This window comes from Rissa tridactyla, chromosome 2 (genome assembly GCF_028500815.1).
Source record: "Rissa tridactyla isolate bRisTri1 chromosome 2, bRisTri1.patW.cur.20221130, whole genome shotgun sequence".
In the NCBI taxonomy this organism is placed as follows: Eukaryota; Metazoa; Chordata; class Aves; order Charadriiformes; family Laridae; genus Rissa; species Rissa tridactyla.
In genome coordinates this window covers 132,181,388-132,195,652 of record NC_071467.1, presented here as the reverse complement: position 1 = coordinate 132,195,652, position 14,265 = coordinate 132,181,388, and the positions used below count along the sequence as shown (strand labels likewise).

The following is a 14,265-nucleotide window of genomic DNA, read 5'->3' as shown; positions in this document are numbered from 1 at the left end:
AGTACAGCCATAGTGCCTACTGCAGTAGATTCCCCGTCACGTGTTGTGCCTGTAGGTACAGCTTTAAGACCAACTACCGGTGGAGGTCTGGTGCATCTGTCGTGCGAACATCTATATGGACTGTTTGCTTCATGCAGGGTTTCTTGCCTCACCCAAATTCTGAAGAGCTAAAGTACCGTATTGTTCTTGCCAAACTTCATGATACTACTTTTGCAAAAGTGGTGAGAAATCAATTTATCCTCGTCTAGATAGTGGTTACTGGATACAAAGACTTGTAGTCTGCTAGGCCTCTTGCCTTAAACTCATGCCCTCCAGGCGTCAGTCCCTACACAAAACCTCTCCTGGGCCGCTAAAAGGATTGCTGTAGCTAAAGGTACTTTCATTTGTGTTCTCTGGTGGACTGTCATTACTGAACGTAGTGAAGTCCTGGCCCAATTTTATTTTTTTTTTTTTTTGCTGAATTTCTCTTTTTTGGTTTTCATGTATTTTTAACAAGGTTACCGATGGGCATTGTCTGGGATTCTCAACTGCTGTAACTTACTGTTTTCAGTCCCAAGACAGACACTAAAAAGAGTGAAAACACTTGTACAATAACCAGTTGTCAGAGGCAGCTTTGGCTTCCAAACATATTAAAAGCACACTCATGTGTGTGCTCACACACGCAGAAAAATAAAACTTAGGGCTAAGTACCGCAAGTAATTCAGATGGTGTCTGCTAATTTACCTGCATTCTCCATGGTGGGAGAATTTTAAGATGTTACGCTTCAATCTCCTGAACACTCGGTGAAGGCTGTTACGCAGTTTCACCTCCAAATAGATTTATTTTTTTCAGCAGGGTCTCAACAATATTTGTATTTTGTAGAATAAATTACACTTGAAGTAAATGTGAATGTTGTTCTCGATACTTTTAACCCTTTCCCATGCTAGCTGGGTATGGAGTTCCTTTTGCTGCCAAGGCAGTGGTTGGATGCGCAATACTTACTGGCCAACCTGCTGGGCTACTGTAGTCAGAATAATCCTGGAAACACTTTCTCCCATTTATCCTTTTCCTTTTAATGTCACTAGCTCCATGGTAATGCTTGTCCATGCAAGTTTAGCTGTCCTCGTGGCTGATCCGCTCCGTAAGTAGCCAAGAGTTACGTACAACACAGTAAAACCTCTTCCAAAAACCCAAGTAACTTCTCTGTTCTTTGACCTCTTACATGATACAAACCGTAGAGCAAAATGAGTGAGGCTGCTTTGTGCAGCTCTGGGGGCGGCAGCAACATTGTTGCCTGCAAAGAAAAATATTTGACTGATTTTTTTTGTTGGTTTAGGTCTTGTACGCAATTATATACGGAGATAACAGTTGAAATGCGTTTTAACCCCATTGAAAATGCACGTTGAGCATTGCATCCTCACCCCCACGCCCTCATCATACATGGCCTGTGTGTAGCATTTGTGTTCTGTGCTGTAAAAAGGGGGACTGCGCTTCCTTAGGTTTTAAAATACAGAAAAATTTGCTGCTCTCCCACACTGGGGTAAGAACTGTAAAAATCTTGGTTAAGTGTTTGGATTTCCGTGTGTATTAGAAGCCTGTCACCGTGCCGTTCCTTACCTTGCTTCTCCTCAAAACTGTTTTTGCCTATGGGAAGCTCTTGTGTTTTGTTGTTTGGGTTTTTTTTTTTCTTCTACAGTGTATTAAATTAAACTGGATTAGTATTTGTAAAACTTCAAAAACTGCTCTCCTGTAAAAAAAAAAAATACTCTCTCTTTAGCTGAAAAAAAAAAAAAAAACTTAACTGTTAGCTAAACTTTCTAGTGTAAACCTGAAGATGATTTAGTACCTAATTGTTGTTTGAATACAGTACTGTAGAGCAGGCCTAGGAGACGGGACTTGTTAGCATTCTGACTTCATACTGATAAAGTCAGCTAATACATAGGACATTTTTAAATTGTGACTTGTTTTCTAAAACCCCCATTGTCTTTTTCACAGCTAATATTTTCACAACGAACACAGCCGAACATAAAAAATGTTAATGTACAAATTGTGAAATTCTGTTAATTCCCAACAAAATATTTTTGTATATAATAAAGATTTAATATTGAAAAACGTAATTAGCTTTTTCCTGATTTTTTTTTGGGGGGGGTCATACTCTGAATTTTAGCCAAATAAGCTACTAAGAAGCAATCTGCGCACATCTGCCTTTTATCTGTACCTAATCCTTTGCTGCTGAGAAATGGCTCCGCATTACCCCACTAAGTATTTCCTGCTGGTACTCCAGTGTGTTAGGAACAAATATCGCATTGACCAACTCGTCTGCACAGCCTGGGCTTTGCTCACTGTCTTTTTGCCCACTGGAAGTCCACTGGGCTTCCCAGGCACCCGGGCACTGCTGGTACAGCCTGCCTGTGCCTCGTTGAGTGCTCAGAGTTCAGGAAAACAACTTTTCAGTTGATCTTGATCGGCTTGGCGTTGGTCTTGAATGTGCCCAATCCCCCATTCAGTGTATAGAGCTCCTGGGGCCTCTTCAACTATCCCATAAATGTCACTGCGGAGCTTGGGCTCCTTATTTTCTGAGCGCTGCAGCATCAAGGGAGCCATTCTCCTGGGCCCAGGCAGTAATTACCTGCTGTACAAAAGCCCAGGGGACTCAGGACTGCAGCATGTCGGAGGCAAGCGCTGGTGACTGACAGCAAGGCTGAGCCTGCTGGCCCCTGGAGACACAAGGCTGCTGCCATCCTCTTCCCTGGTCCTGGTCTGGTTCTGAATTGCAAAGGTGTGGTTTCTCCCACCTTCCTCCTGGGGAATGTAGAAGTATGGCAAAGGGAGTAACATTTTTGGGAAGAAACTTATGCGTGAAATAAATAAAACCTTTTATGAGACAAGCTCCAACTGTCTCTGAAGAACCCTCCAAGCCCTTTTACCACCTCCATTTTCTAGGGAAGACCCCATTTGACCTTGAAAAAGAATTTTCTGTATGAGGGCAGCCTGTCACAAGAAGTCACTGCTTTATCTAAGATGTAGTGGATGCACACCCAGCTCTTCTCAAGTGGATTCTGAATTAATTGGGATTGGTACAGCTTCGGCTGGGTCCCTGAAGAGGCCATCCTCACTCAGCTTAGGGAAGGGCAGGACAAGAGGTACTTGGAGAGACACGTATTGCTCCTGCTGTTCCCTGGGATCTTCATATCCCCAGTCACAGCTATTTTTAATACTAATGTGCATAAAGATCCTGCTTTCAAGAGTGTGGAAGAAGGAACTGGAGGGAAAGTGATGAACATCATATAAACTGCCTTAGTGGGTTTTTTTCTCCCCTCACTGTAACTGCTCGCTCAGTTCTACAAATGCCATCCTGGGCTACCTGTGGGTCTAGAGGTGCTTCTATAGAATGTATTTCTATAGAATACCAGGAGTTTGTTGGGGTTTTTTTCCACTCTTTAAACAAATCCTCTCTCCTGCATATATGACAGAGCAGGTACACCCTGAGAGCAGCTGTGCAATACAGTGCACATAAGGCTTACACCAAAACTCCGTAAGGAAGATCAGAGCACGCGGACAGCAGCACTCCGTGGATGCCCACACAGCCACTTCCCATCGGCGTGCACCACTTTTCAAGGCCAAGGGAATGACTGGAATCCCCCAAAAAAGAACAATGGAAATCACATGCATGAGGTTATAAGTTATTCTATTGTTTTGACATAACATTTAATAGAAAGTTTTGATAAATTAGTTAGTTACAGAGGCAACTAAGTGTAAGTGTAGTGATTGGCAAATGATTCCCATTTACAAACAGGCATCACTCCCAGAAGCAGAGTAACAAGCTTCCCTCCTCCTAAAGGACATTTCCATGTACACCAGTGCAAGGTTCAGGCAACACCATCAGCTTTGTTTAACAGAGGAGACGCAGAAGCACCATCAGCTCAGTGTGCAAGGCTCTCCTGCGCTCTCAAGGTACCACGGGGCTTTTCCGCAAAGCCCACTTCCGCAGGGAAAGCTTAACTGTCACGAGGTTTTGAAGACCTCATAGACAACCTGCTCAAGACCATGAGGGAACAGAGCAGAAAACAACCCAGGACTCCTGCCCACTAGTGAAGCCGGTTAGTGATCACCCCCTTGACAGACATCCCCCCCCAGGTGCCTGCTTGTTTGCCTGTCAGCCATCTCACAATCTTATCTGAAACCACTGATATTCCAACTTACCTGGAACATCATCTTCCCAAGCCTGTATGTACAGTGATCTCTGCTGCATTTCTGTCCCATTCACATGATTACGAAAAATTACAATAAAAAAAAAAAAAGGGCAAAGCAGTTCAAAGCACAAAGTGCTTTACCAACACTTTGCTCTTAGTCAAGGAAACAAGCAAAACATCTGCACTCAAAGTGTCATATGGGTAAAATTATTATTTTCGTGGAGTGCAGCAAGGACATTTCGTGTGCACACACCAAAAGGCATCACCGTACCTCAAAGAGAACGTTCAGAATGCAATTTAAACAGCTGAAACTTGCTAAGGTGAGTAAAAACTTAAAGAGAAAAAACAGAAATGCTGTACAGAGGCATAAATCCCTATGGTGGTCTTAGTTTTTGAACAAGAGGGTATTTTATTTCCTGCAGTGTGCAGTTCACATCCTTAAAGCCCAACTACACTTAATAAATGAAAACCTAATCCAGTACCTCTTTGAGAGCCCTCCATTCCACTTGCTCCAGAGTGAAGGCACTCTGCACAGCATCTTAAAACAAGCAAAACATTTACCGCGCTGCAGAACCCTGGATTTCCACAGCCAGTTTGTCTGCTTGCTTACAAAAAGCAGTTTGTACTTTGCAGTTTTCTCCCACGCATATTAATGCAAGCCATCAGGCTTCTACTGCCCTGCAGATCTGAAAACTACCAGAACAGCTATGTTCAATTTCTGTTCCAGGCTTGGGATTTTTTTTCCCCCTTCCTCCCCTTCATGCCTTATTTATGGATTTTCCACAACAGATCCACCCTAGTGAATCTGCAGCGCAGCAGCACACCTGATGGCAGTGCAGAGTGCTCACCCCAGGCCTGCCGAGTCCCCCTGACCTCCACAACTGCCGTAAATACTCAACCGAGTGGCTCTACTGCTACCTCAAACACACCAACGCTACACTGCAGAGGGACAAAAGAAAGAGCAGGCTTAGAGCAATAACCGGATGCTCGGCAAGGCTCCTATACGTTCGCACCTAAAGCATGAAATCCATACAATGCAACATAAAGAACAAGTGGGAAGAATCTAGGTTCCTTCATAGTTACAGCTTTTACAGAAGACTCTGTCATTTCCAAATTAATGTTCGATGAAGCAAACAGCCTTTGCACGACATCAAATCTTCCTCTGTCACTGAGAGCCGCCAAAGAACTGCTCAGCACCACGGTGCCGTCGGCTGAAGCGATGTTAGGCTGTATTTATGAGAGAGCGCAAAAGACAGAGACATTAAAAAGGTTTCCCAAGCAGTGCTGTTCCTGCCATCGCATAGCTCAGTTCCTTCTTACAAAACCACCGGAGAGCTTACAAGGCGGCAGCAAAAGGGCAAGATTTCCTTTACTATTCACCTTGACAAGTACAACGTACTCATCCAGAGCCAAAGCTCTGTGGCACCCTTTGAGAAGAAAACTCTCTCCTTTCCCCCAGTCCAACTTCTCTCACTGTAGGTGACACTTCACTCTCACTCCTACTCTGAGCAAACAGTAGCACTCCCCTTGCTCCTATGTATTTAAAAGTTTTTACTATTATTTTTGCCAGTGAGCTTAAAAAGCTTAAAAAAAAAAAAGCCCTCCCTCATTCCTTCTGCAGTTTCAATGAATGGCCTCAGAGTTTTGGAACTTCAGAATTTGCCAAAGCCCAAGCACTCCTGCTACCACAGTGACATTTCTGTTTACCAAGGGCAGGTGATTACTGTTACTGAGACTTTAAAACCAGCTAATGAGACTATTAGTAAATTAAAATTTGAGCTTAAGTTACAATTTTCTTTTGCTCACAGCCGATGAAATCTCCCAGATACAGAAATGTTTTAGAAGTTAGGTGTCCACCTGCAGTAAATTACCTGCATCGTTTGCCGCTGTCAGACTCTGACCTTGCCTAAGCAATGCCTACAGCTGAAATTCGCACTGGAGCTTGACATCTTCTTTATTGGGTGAGAAACACAATAAGGCAGAGAACAGTCATTACTGCTGCTGCTGGGCCCCACATGCTACACAGTCACATTTTGATTACTCACCAAACAACACAAAGCCGGAACAACCTGTAGATCACAGCAGGCACGCAGCAGGACAAGAGTGTAATCCGACAGCTCTGTGAAGGAAACATTAAAAGGGAAAGATTGTTTCCAGTGAACACTGCTCAGGGCTGGCTGCTGGAAAGGGGACTTTCTTAAGAGTGAGCTCTGTTATCACGGAATCACGGAATCTTCAGAGTTGGAATGGACCTCTAGAGATCATCTAGTCCAACTCCCCTGCTAGAGCAGGATTGCCTAAAGCACATCCCTCAGGGCTGCATCCAGGCGGGTCTTGAAAATCTCCAGAGAAGGGGACTCCACAACCTCCCTGGGCAGCCTGTTCCAGTGCTCTGTCACCCTCACTGTAAAGAAGTTTTTCCGTGTATTTGAACGGAACTTCCTATGTTCTAGCTTGTGCCCATTGCCCCTTGTCCTGTCGCTGGGAACCATTGAAAAGAGCCTGGCTCCGTCCTCCTTAAACCCACCCTTTAGGTACTTGTAAACATTAATCAGGTCCCCCCTCAACCTTCTCTTCTCCAGGCTAAAGAGTCCCAGCTCTTTCAGCCTTTCCTCATAAGGGAGGTGCTCCAGTCCCACAATCATCTTGGTTGCCCTTCGCTGGACTCGCTCCAGTAGTTCCCTGTCCCTCTTGAACTGGGGAGCCCAGAACTGGACACAGTACTCCAGTTGTGGCCTCACCAGTGCAGAGTAGAGGGGGAGAATGACCTCCCTCGACCTACTGGCCACAGTCTTCCCTATGCAGCCCAGGATGCCATTGGCCTTCTTGGCGACAAGGGCACACTGCTGGCTCATGGATAATTTGCTGTCTACCAGGACCCCCAGGTCCTTCTCCTCAGAGCTGCTTCCCAGCATGTCCGCCCCTAACCTATACTGGTGTTTGGCATTCTTCCTTCCCAGGTGCAGGACCCTACACTTGCTTTTGTTGAACCTCATTAGGTTCTTCTCTGCCCAGCTCTCCAGCCTGTCCAGGTCACGCTGGATGGCAGCACGGCCCTCTGGAGTGTCGGCCACCCCTCCCAGCTTGGTATCATCAGCAAACTTGCTGAGGATACACTCTGTCCCCTCATCTAGGTCATTAGTGAATATATTGAACAAAATTGGTCCAAGTATTGACCCCTGAGGGACACCACTCGTTACAGGCCTAACGAGGTTCTCCTCGTTATGAGGTTATGAGGTTATAACCTCCTCGTTATGAGGTTCTCCTGCTGAGCAAAGAGACAAGCTGCATTTTTGAGGCCCACCCACAGGTACAGCACCTCAAGAAACAGCTGCCGGAGACCAAAGCGATCCAATGCTGAGGACAGTTGTCACAAGTGCTCTGCTGGACGTTTGGAAGAGGGTGATCCAGCTCTTCCCCTTCTCCTTCCCAGAGCACAGAATAAAATGGGACGGGCGATGGGTACAAGCCCCACACTGACTATCCTTGCCCTTGAGAAAAGAAAGGCAGCTCGGAGAAAAGGGGATTTCCTCCCCATCGTTCTTGTCTCCTCCCCAAGCATCTCCCCAGTGTTCCGCTCCGAGCCTGCAGGCTGGATGAATGATTTAGGCCTTGAATAAAACAAGAACCTCTGCTCTCAAAATCTATATGAGATGCTGACTTCAGTAAAAACACAACTGGAGAAGAATGACAGAGCTGAGCCTGCCTTGGGGCAGGGAGATGGACTAAATGATCCCTGTGGTGCCCTTCAACTCCGTAACTCAAAGGCTGTAGCTCCCAATAGAAGCAACGGGCATGAAACAGCTTTTGATTCTTGATCCAACTGCATTTACGCCTGGACGTTAGCAGCAGACATTATGTCCACAGCCAGGTGATAATACACCACACTCAATTAGCTGCGCCCTGCTGTTAATAGCATCTGACAAGTGTTACCACATCAGCAGGTTTCTGTTTTCTATTTCTTTTCTGTCACTGCAAATGAGCTAAGCTTTCCTACCTGGGTACTGCACATATATGGATGCACACTGACATTTTGCTGCACAGTGCCACATCTAACCAATACCACCCTGGACTTCCCTTCGTTATCTTAATGTCAGGAAATTCTTTATATATGAGAGAGAGGAGAAAAAGCCAGGAAAGTCTGTCTCGGACTTTGCAGGTAGCTTTTAACTAACACTGTGGTGCCAACGAGATTGTGAGCATGGCATTTGTTTGACATTTATGTTTAATCTCCTTTTTCAGCAGCTGCAAAACAACCTCTAATTGCAGTGACTCTATGTTAAATTTATTTTTGCTAAAAATAGTTTGCACCTCAACAATCTATGCTGTTACACAGAAGACAACACCTGATTTGTAATTCTCAGCATTTAGGCGGGAAGAACTCCAGCATGCAACACGAACAGAAATGAGATTGCCAAACTGGAAATGCCCACATTCAGCAGAAAGTAGAGTTGAGCAGTCTTGGGGGAATGTGTATCTTACAAGGAATCTGTCACTGATTGAGGGCTGAATTTAATTCACAGCCAGGAATGCTAAGGATGGTATACCAAACCCATAAAAAGGAAGAGAGCAAATTATGTTCACTCAGTTCACCAACTGCTCAAAAAAGAGCCATGAGCACTTTAACACAGAGGGAGCTTCTAAAAGGAAAATAAATTTAAAAAGAAAAAAAAAAAGGGTCCCTCTCTTCATTCACAACATACCAGAGATAGCTCCGATGAGGAGGTGAGCAGCTGAAAAGAGTTCTTCATCATGAGGGTGATAGTTCTGCAACAGCAGCTCACTCTGGGAACTGCATCCTACGAGCTGCAAGAAGTCCATGAGGTCTCGCTGTTGTGCAGGTTTTAACTCCTCCAGATCTGGCTTGTCTCCTGTGCAGATATCATCTAACTGAAGGAAAAGAATAAGACTAACTTCTTGAAAAAAGGAAAGTTCAAGCAAAAGAAAATGCTAGTTCTATTCTGAAATTACTTTTAGAAGCAAGCAAAAGTTTCTTCATCTTACCACATCCTCCAGGGCAGTCACCACTTCTTCATGGAGCAAGAGTTCACAAAGGGTTTTATATAAAGCTCTTTGCTTGTCTTCCGGCAGCTTCACAAAGGGCTGGAACTGAGTCTTCAACCGTGACAGATCTTTCCCGAGAAAGCAGTAAAAAGTAAACCTAAGTATTGCTACACAAATGCCAGTAAGAACAGCTAACATTTTTGCTATATGTTTCCTAAGTTCGTTTATCACATCATCTTGACATCCTGATTTCCGTCATCACAAGTTATAATGAAAGGTTAGAACGCACCTGATTATATTTCCCTAATGAGCCAATGAAGCATCAATGACAATTCTAAGAAAGAAGAACAGCTACTAAGGATCAACATTTGGCATTCAATATTTTTAATATTTTAGAATTCAGTATTTTAATGTTAACTGAACTAACCATATATTAACGTTCTCACTTCAAAGTTCATCTCCAGATAATGTTCATTTATAAGGCAGAACGAAGAGTTCTGCTCATAACTTTACCTCTTAATCTGTGGGTTGATATGAATTACTAAGTTAATGGTATGAGTCCACACTTAGAATTCAAAGTTCCTGTTGCGATCTTAAATTGTTATTGTTCTCGTATTTCATCAGGTGCATCAAAGAATTACAACCCTTCACCCCTAATTATTATTACAAAAATCTCCTCTTGATTAAAATATTGAACTCATTACAATACATACAAGAGAAGCACAAGAGAGTTCACTGCGCTTCTCTCCCCACAATTCAACTATGACACTAAAAAAAAAATAAAATAAAAAAAATGTTTTATGACATCAAATTACCACTTTGCTAAAAGAAAATAAGTTTTCAAGTCAATAATGCCAGCTGGAAGGTTGGAATGTGTTTTTCCACATTCCAAAAATATGGGCATGCAAGCGTTCTTAATCTTGTTTAAAAGAAATTTCCCTTCATGTCACTCCGGTCAAAAAACATGCTCTCTTTAAAGATGCCTTTTATATCTAAAAATTACTTCACTGGGAAAAAAAAAAAAGTAAAAGCCCAGCCAGAGGCAGATATTTTTTTGTACCTGACGCAATCGTATAAATGTCTATACAAATAGCAGAAGAGGAAACCTATTTTAAATTGTTTTAGTAGAAACAATTTTTTTAGTTTTTTCCAAATAAGTGTTTGGGTTTTTTTATTTTTATATACATGTGGAGACACAGTCATTCCTTTCAAACAAGACTACGCTGGAGAATGACAGAATTTATTTCAGGACAACAAATACCTATTCTGGTCACAGTTAGTCTATTGAACAGCCATAAACAAAGGGTGAAATTCAGAGATAGTAAAAGTGACGTTCATCAATAGAACCAGCTGTAAGGATTCTACCTAGAACTGATGAAAAGTCAAGTGTGTTCTGAGGCCTTGATTTGTTTTCCCCTTTTTCATTCCTCTGGTGATAATCCTGACCCTTCCTTCCACATCCCTACAATAAACAAGTTTTGCCTGGCCCATTATACCAATTTGCAAATTTCCGTTTAAACCACATTTTAACTGTCAGCCTTAGTTGATACCAAAGATTTCTATAAAGCCTCTCAGAAAATAGTGAGGCTAATTTAAGGCAGGGGAGATGTATTTGTAATTTTTGATACTTGAAATAACTTTTAACTGAGAAGGTTTACTATGAGCATTTTCCAGATCATGCAAAAATATTTTCAGTGACCCTTTCTGAATGAAAGCATAAACCATCACTAATCTTACAGAGCTTATCTGGAATGTAACAGGACTGGCATAAACCCCTAATTTTGTAAGATCATATTTATGACAAAGGGTATCATGATATTCCTAGGGAACAATCCACTGCATGTACCTACTGCAGAAGTAAATTTTTCTATTCTTTCAGTGCATTCCCCCAAGAGTTCCTGATAAGGGCTATTAAAATGAACTAACATAATTTCTTATGTACTATTGTACCAGATTATTTTCTCCTATCATGTTGCTTAACTCACTGTAATGTAATCATGTAAAGCATTTCTGGTAATACCTTGTTTCAATACACTTAAAGAAGCACCACTGGGAATGAAGTTTTTAGCCCCAGAGTACATCTCATTATCAACAGCATCTGGCTGATAGAGAAAGGAAGTATCTCTGAATAGTGTTGAATGGGGATAACTCGAGCCTTCTGTGCTTTCTTTTTCAAAACCTCCTTGCTGTTCATCCAGCAGACAGAATTCTGTAATTAGAAATTCAATTAAAAAAATAATTAATAAAATACACAAGCAATTACTGAATCAGATGCTAGCTTATATTATCTAGTATTCTCGCATGCAATTTCTCCGTGCCTCATCTCTTCTAGATGGAAAGAACGCCAGCGGTTGCTACGTATGTGAATTATTGAGCATTACTGCAGCCCCGAGGTTCGGTACAGTGTGCACAGACAAAGGTCCTGTAGTGCAGGTACCAACTACAAAATGTGACACCAGCTCCTGTGAATTAAAGTAATGTAGACAGCAAATTATATGAAAACTTCCCACTGACACTATAAACCCGAATGTTGCATACAAGATATGCAGGTAAGAATTCTTCACATTTTCTACCAATTAAGAGATGTGCTGTAATGCGAGCTACGTGATCTACTCATGACTGAGACACAAGAAAGCACTTTCTGAGATTCATAAGAACTCTTCAGGGTCCCTCACAGAGCTTCTTCTGGTGATGGCACTGACAGACTCCTCTTTCTGAGCCAAGTCACAGATCCATCCTCAAGTTCTCCAGGTGAGTGGAAAATATCATGGCTTTTCAGAGCGTCTAAAGGACTTCACCTTCAGTTCACTAACAGAATTGCTCTACAATGTACTGTCCCTTTGCAATGCCTTAATGGAGGAAATAACACACCCTGCCTGGATTACTCTGCCTCATCTTCATGATGAGCACTGGCCCACCTCACCCAAACAGAGCTGCCCATTTCCTGCCACACCAATGCTCCAAACTTGATGAAGTTAAGGGACTCCCGGAAGGTACACAGGGAGCCTTTGGAAGAGCTATGCTGAGAAATCTGGAATATCAAGTTCTCTGCTCATGCATCCAACATTGTGCCCCAAAGATGCAGAATATAATCAAAGACCTATGCATTATTTTGATCACCTTTTATTGGCTCAAATGCAAAATTTGAAACTGTAGCCCTGGCACTCTGCAGCAGGTCTGAGGAGAACACAGGCAGGCTAGCAAGAGGAACTCAATTTTAAAGTAATACCTGACAGCAAAAGGGGGAAAAAAAAAAAGTAACTAATGTGCTCACAGTGCTCACATGTACCAGGCACAAAACCTAAATATAACCTTCCTGCAGTGGTAAGAGTCTGTCTCACCAAATTAAGGACATTCAAAGCAGATAAGAAAGCACAGAGAGCGCTCCATCAGCAAAGAGCTTTTTCAAAGGGAGAGTAGACAAAGAAGTCTCTGCCACAAAGAAAGAAAAATGACAGAGACCTTTATGCCTGCATAACCCTTCACAGAGAAGGGTGAGCTACAGAGCAGCAGAAAGCGATTAACACAAATTAAAGAACTTCCCAAAGCAACAAGACTCCAGACAGCAGTTAAGGCACCATAAGGCCAACATGCTCATGTTACTTTCACTGATAATAACACGACTTTCACACAAACCCTGAAGGAAGAAGATAGTGCTAATAAACTACCTGCCCTCCTAAGGCAGAATGATGCTAATAAGGGAAATCAAGGCACAGCATCACATGAAAAGTTTTAAGAGATACAGACCCTGCTGTTAAATCTTGTAATAGGATTCGATTCAGAGGAAAATCCAGGACTCCGAAAGTTTTGTATTAATAGGACTGATAATTAATTGTATTTATTAATCTCACTAATTTTGTCATAGTCTTTAAAAAAAGAAAGAGAAGGGAAAGTAATGGAATGAAAGAATATACATAATACTGTGATATTTTTTCCTGTTGAATTCTATTACATCCATCGATGACAAACCTCCAATAGCTCAGTAAGATCTTGTTATTCAGAAACATTAACAAAAATGGAAGAAAATCAGAGATGATCAATGAAAACAATCAAAGGCAAAGAGACTCTTTTGCATGGAGAAGCTGAAAAGATTAGGACTATTTAATTTACAGTCATTTAAGAGGAAGCAAGTCACACATATATAGCAATGAACAGAACAAAGCAAATCAGTCGGGTGCTACTATACCTCCTGCTTTGTAAAGCAAGAACAAGAGGACTTGCAGTGAAACTTTAGACACACAAAAGGCAAAGCCTTTAACAGGAACAGCTTTTACACGTAGTGGAAAATTAGCCTGCAGTAATCAAACAGAATGATTAGAGGAAAACATTATGGTAAAGGGATCAGAAAAGGATTAGACTGTTTTTCTTTCTTTTTTAATTTATTTATAAAAATGTCCAAGCATGTCCAGTCACATTAGACAGAATATTTTAAAGAAAGTTTATATACTGTTCTTCCTTATAGAATAACTCAAGCACTATCAGTTGCAAAGAAAAAGAAACAAAAAAACCCCTACAGGCACCTTATTCCGTAACTGTCTGTGAAGAGAATCCCACTATGTTACACCTGCCACTGGTCACTTTCAGTCTCACGTGAAAGGACTACATTAGTCTCTGTATTTAACTTCAAAGGCTATTTTTATTCTTATAAACAGATGCTGATCACTGCTCAGACGCTAAGAAGTTGAAGGTTAGACTCCACCATCCTTACTCTTGCTGGCAAATCCCTAATTTTGTTGTTAGTTCCTCCTTTTTACTTTCCGAATGACAGTCGGGCATGGGAAGATAGCACAAATTAGAAAAGAGGCAAGATGTAGGCTGCAACAAGGTGTGCTGGTTTTGAACCTTAAAAGACGTAACATTAAATATGAAAAAAAAAAAGTGGAAACAGAAGTGGAAAAAGAGCAGAAAAATACAAATCATTACCAAGACCCATGTATTACCAGCTAGCAGGACATTGGTATTTCCATTTAGAAATCACCTAAGTAGGCTATCAGCATACGCCTATGTAGTCAGACAGCCTTAATTGCACCTGATTACTCTGAATTATAGTTCTATTATGACCATGAAGTCAATGCCCTCTGCTGTATCT

The 14,265-nt window shown here is 42.1% G+C and overlaps 1 protein-coding gene across 3 annotated transcripts in view; it reads right to left on the bottom strand.

Annotated features, from left to right (window-relative positions):
• Nucleotides 1–3,657: 3,657 nt before the first annotated feature.
• Nucleotides 3,658–14,265, bottom strand: part of GSDME (gasdermin E) — a 29,428-nt gene continuing 18,820 nt past the window's right edge. For all 3 annotated transcript variants that reach the window (XM_054191614.1, XM_054191615.1, XM_054191612.1), the window contains 5 exons: nucleotides 11,197–11,385; nucleotides 9,177–9,304; nucleotides 8,876–9,062; nucleotides 6,218–6,291; nucleotides 3,658–5,399 (listed from right to left, as the gene is read on the bottom strand). In XM_054191614.1, coding sequence (XP_054047589.1) covers nucleotides 5,172–5,399; nucleotides 6,218–6,291; nucleotides 8,876–9,062; nucleotides 9,177–9,304; nucleotides 11,197–11,385 — 806 coding nt within the window. In that variant the 3' untranslated portion in view covers nucleotides 3,658–5,171. The remainder of the gene's footprint in view (nucleotides 5,400–6,217; nucleotides 6,292–8,875; nucleotides 9,063–9,176; nucleotides 9,305–11,196; nucleotides 11,386–14,265) is intronic.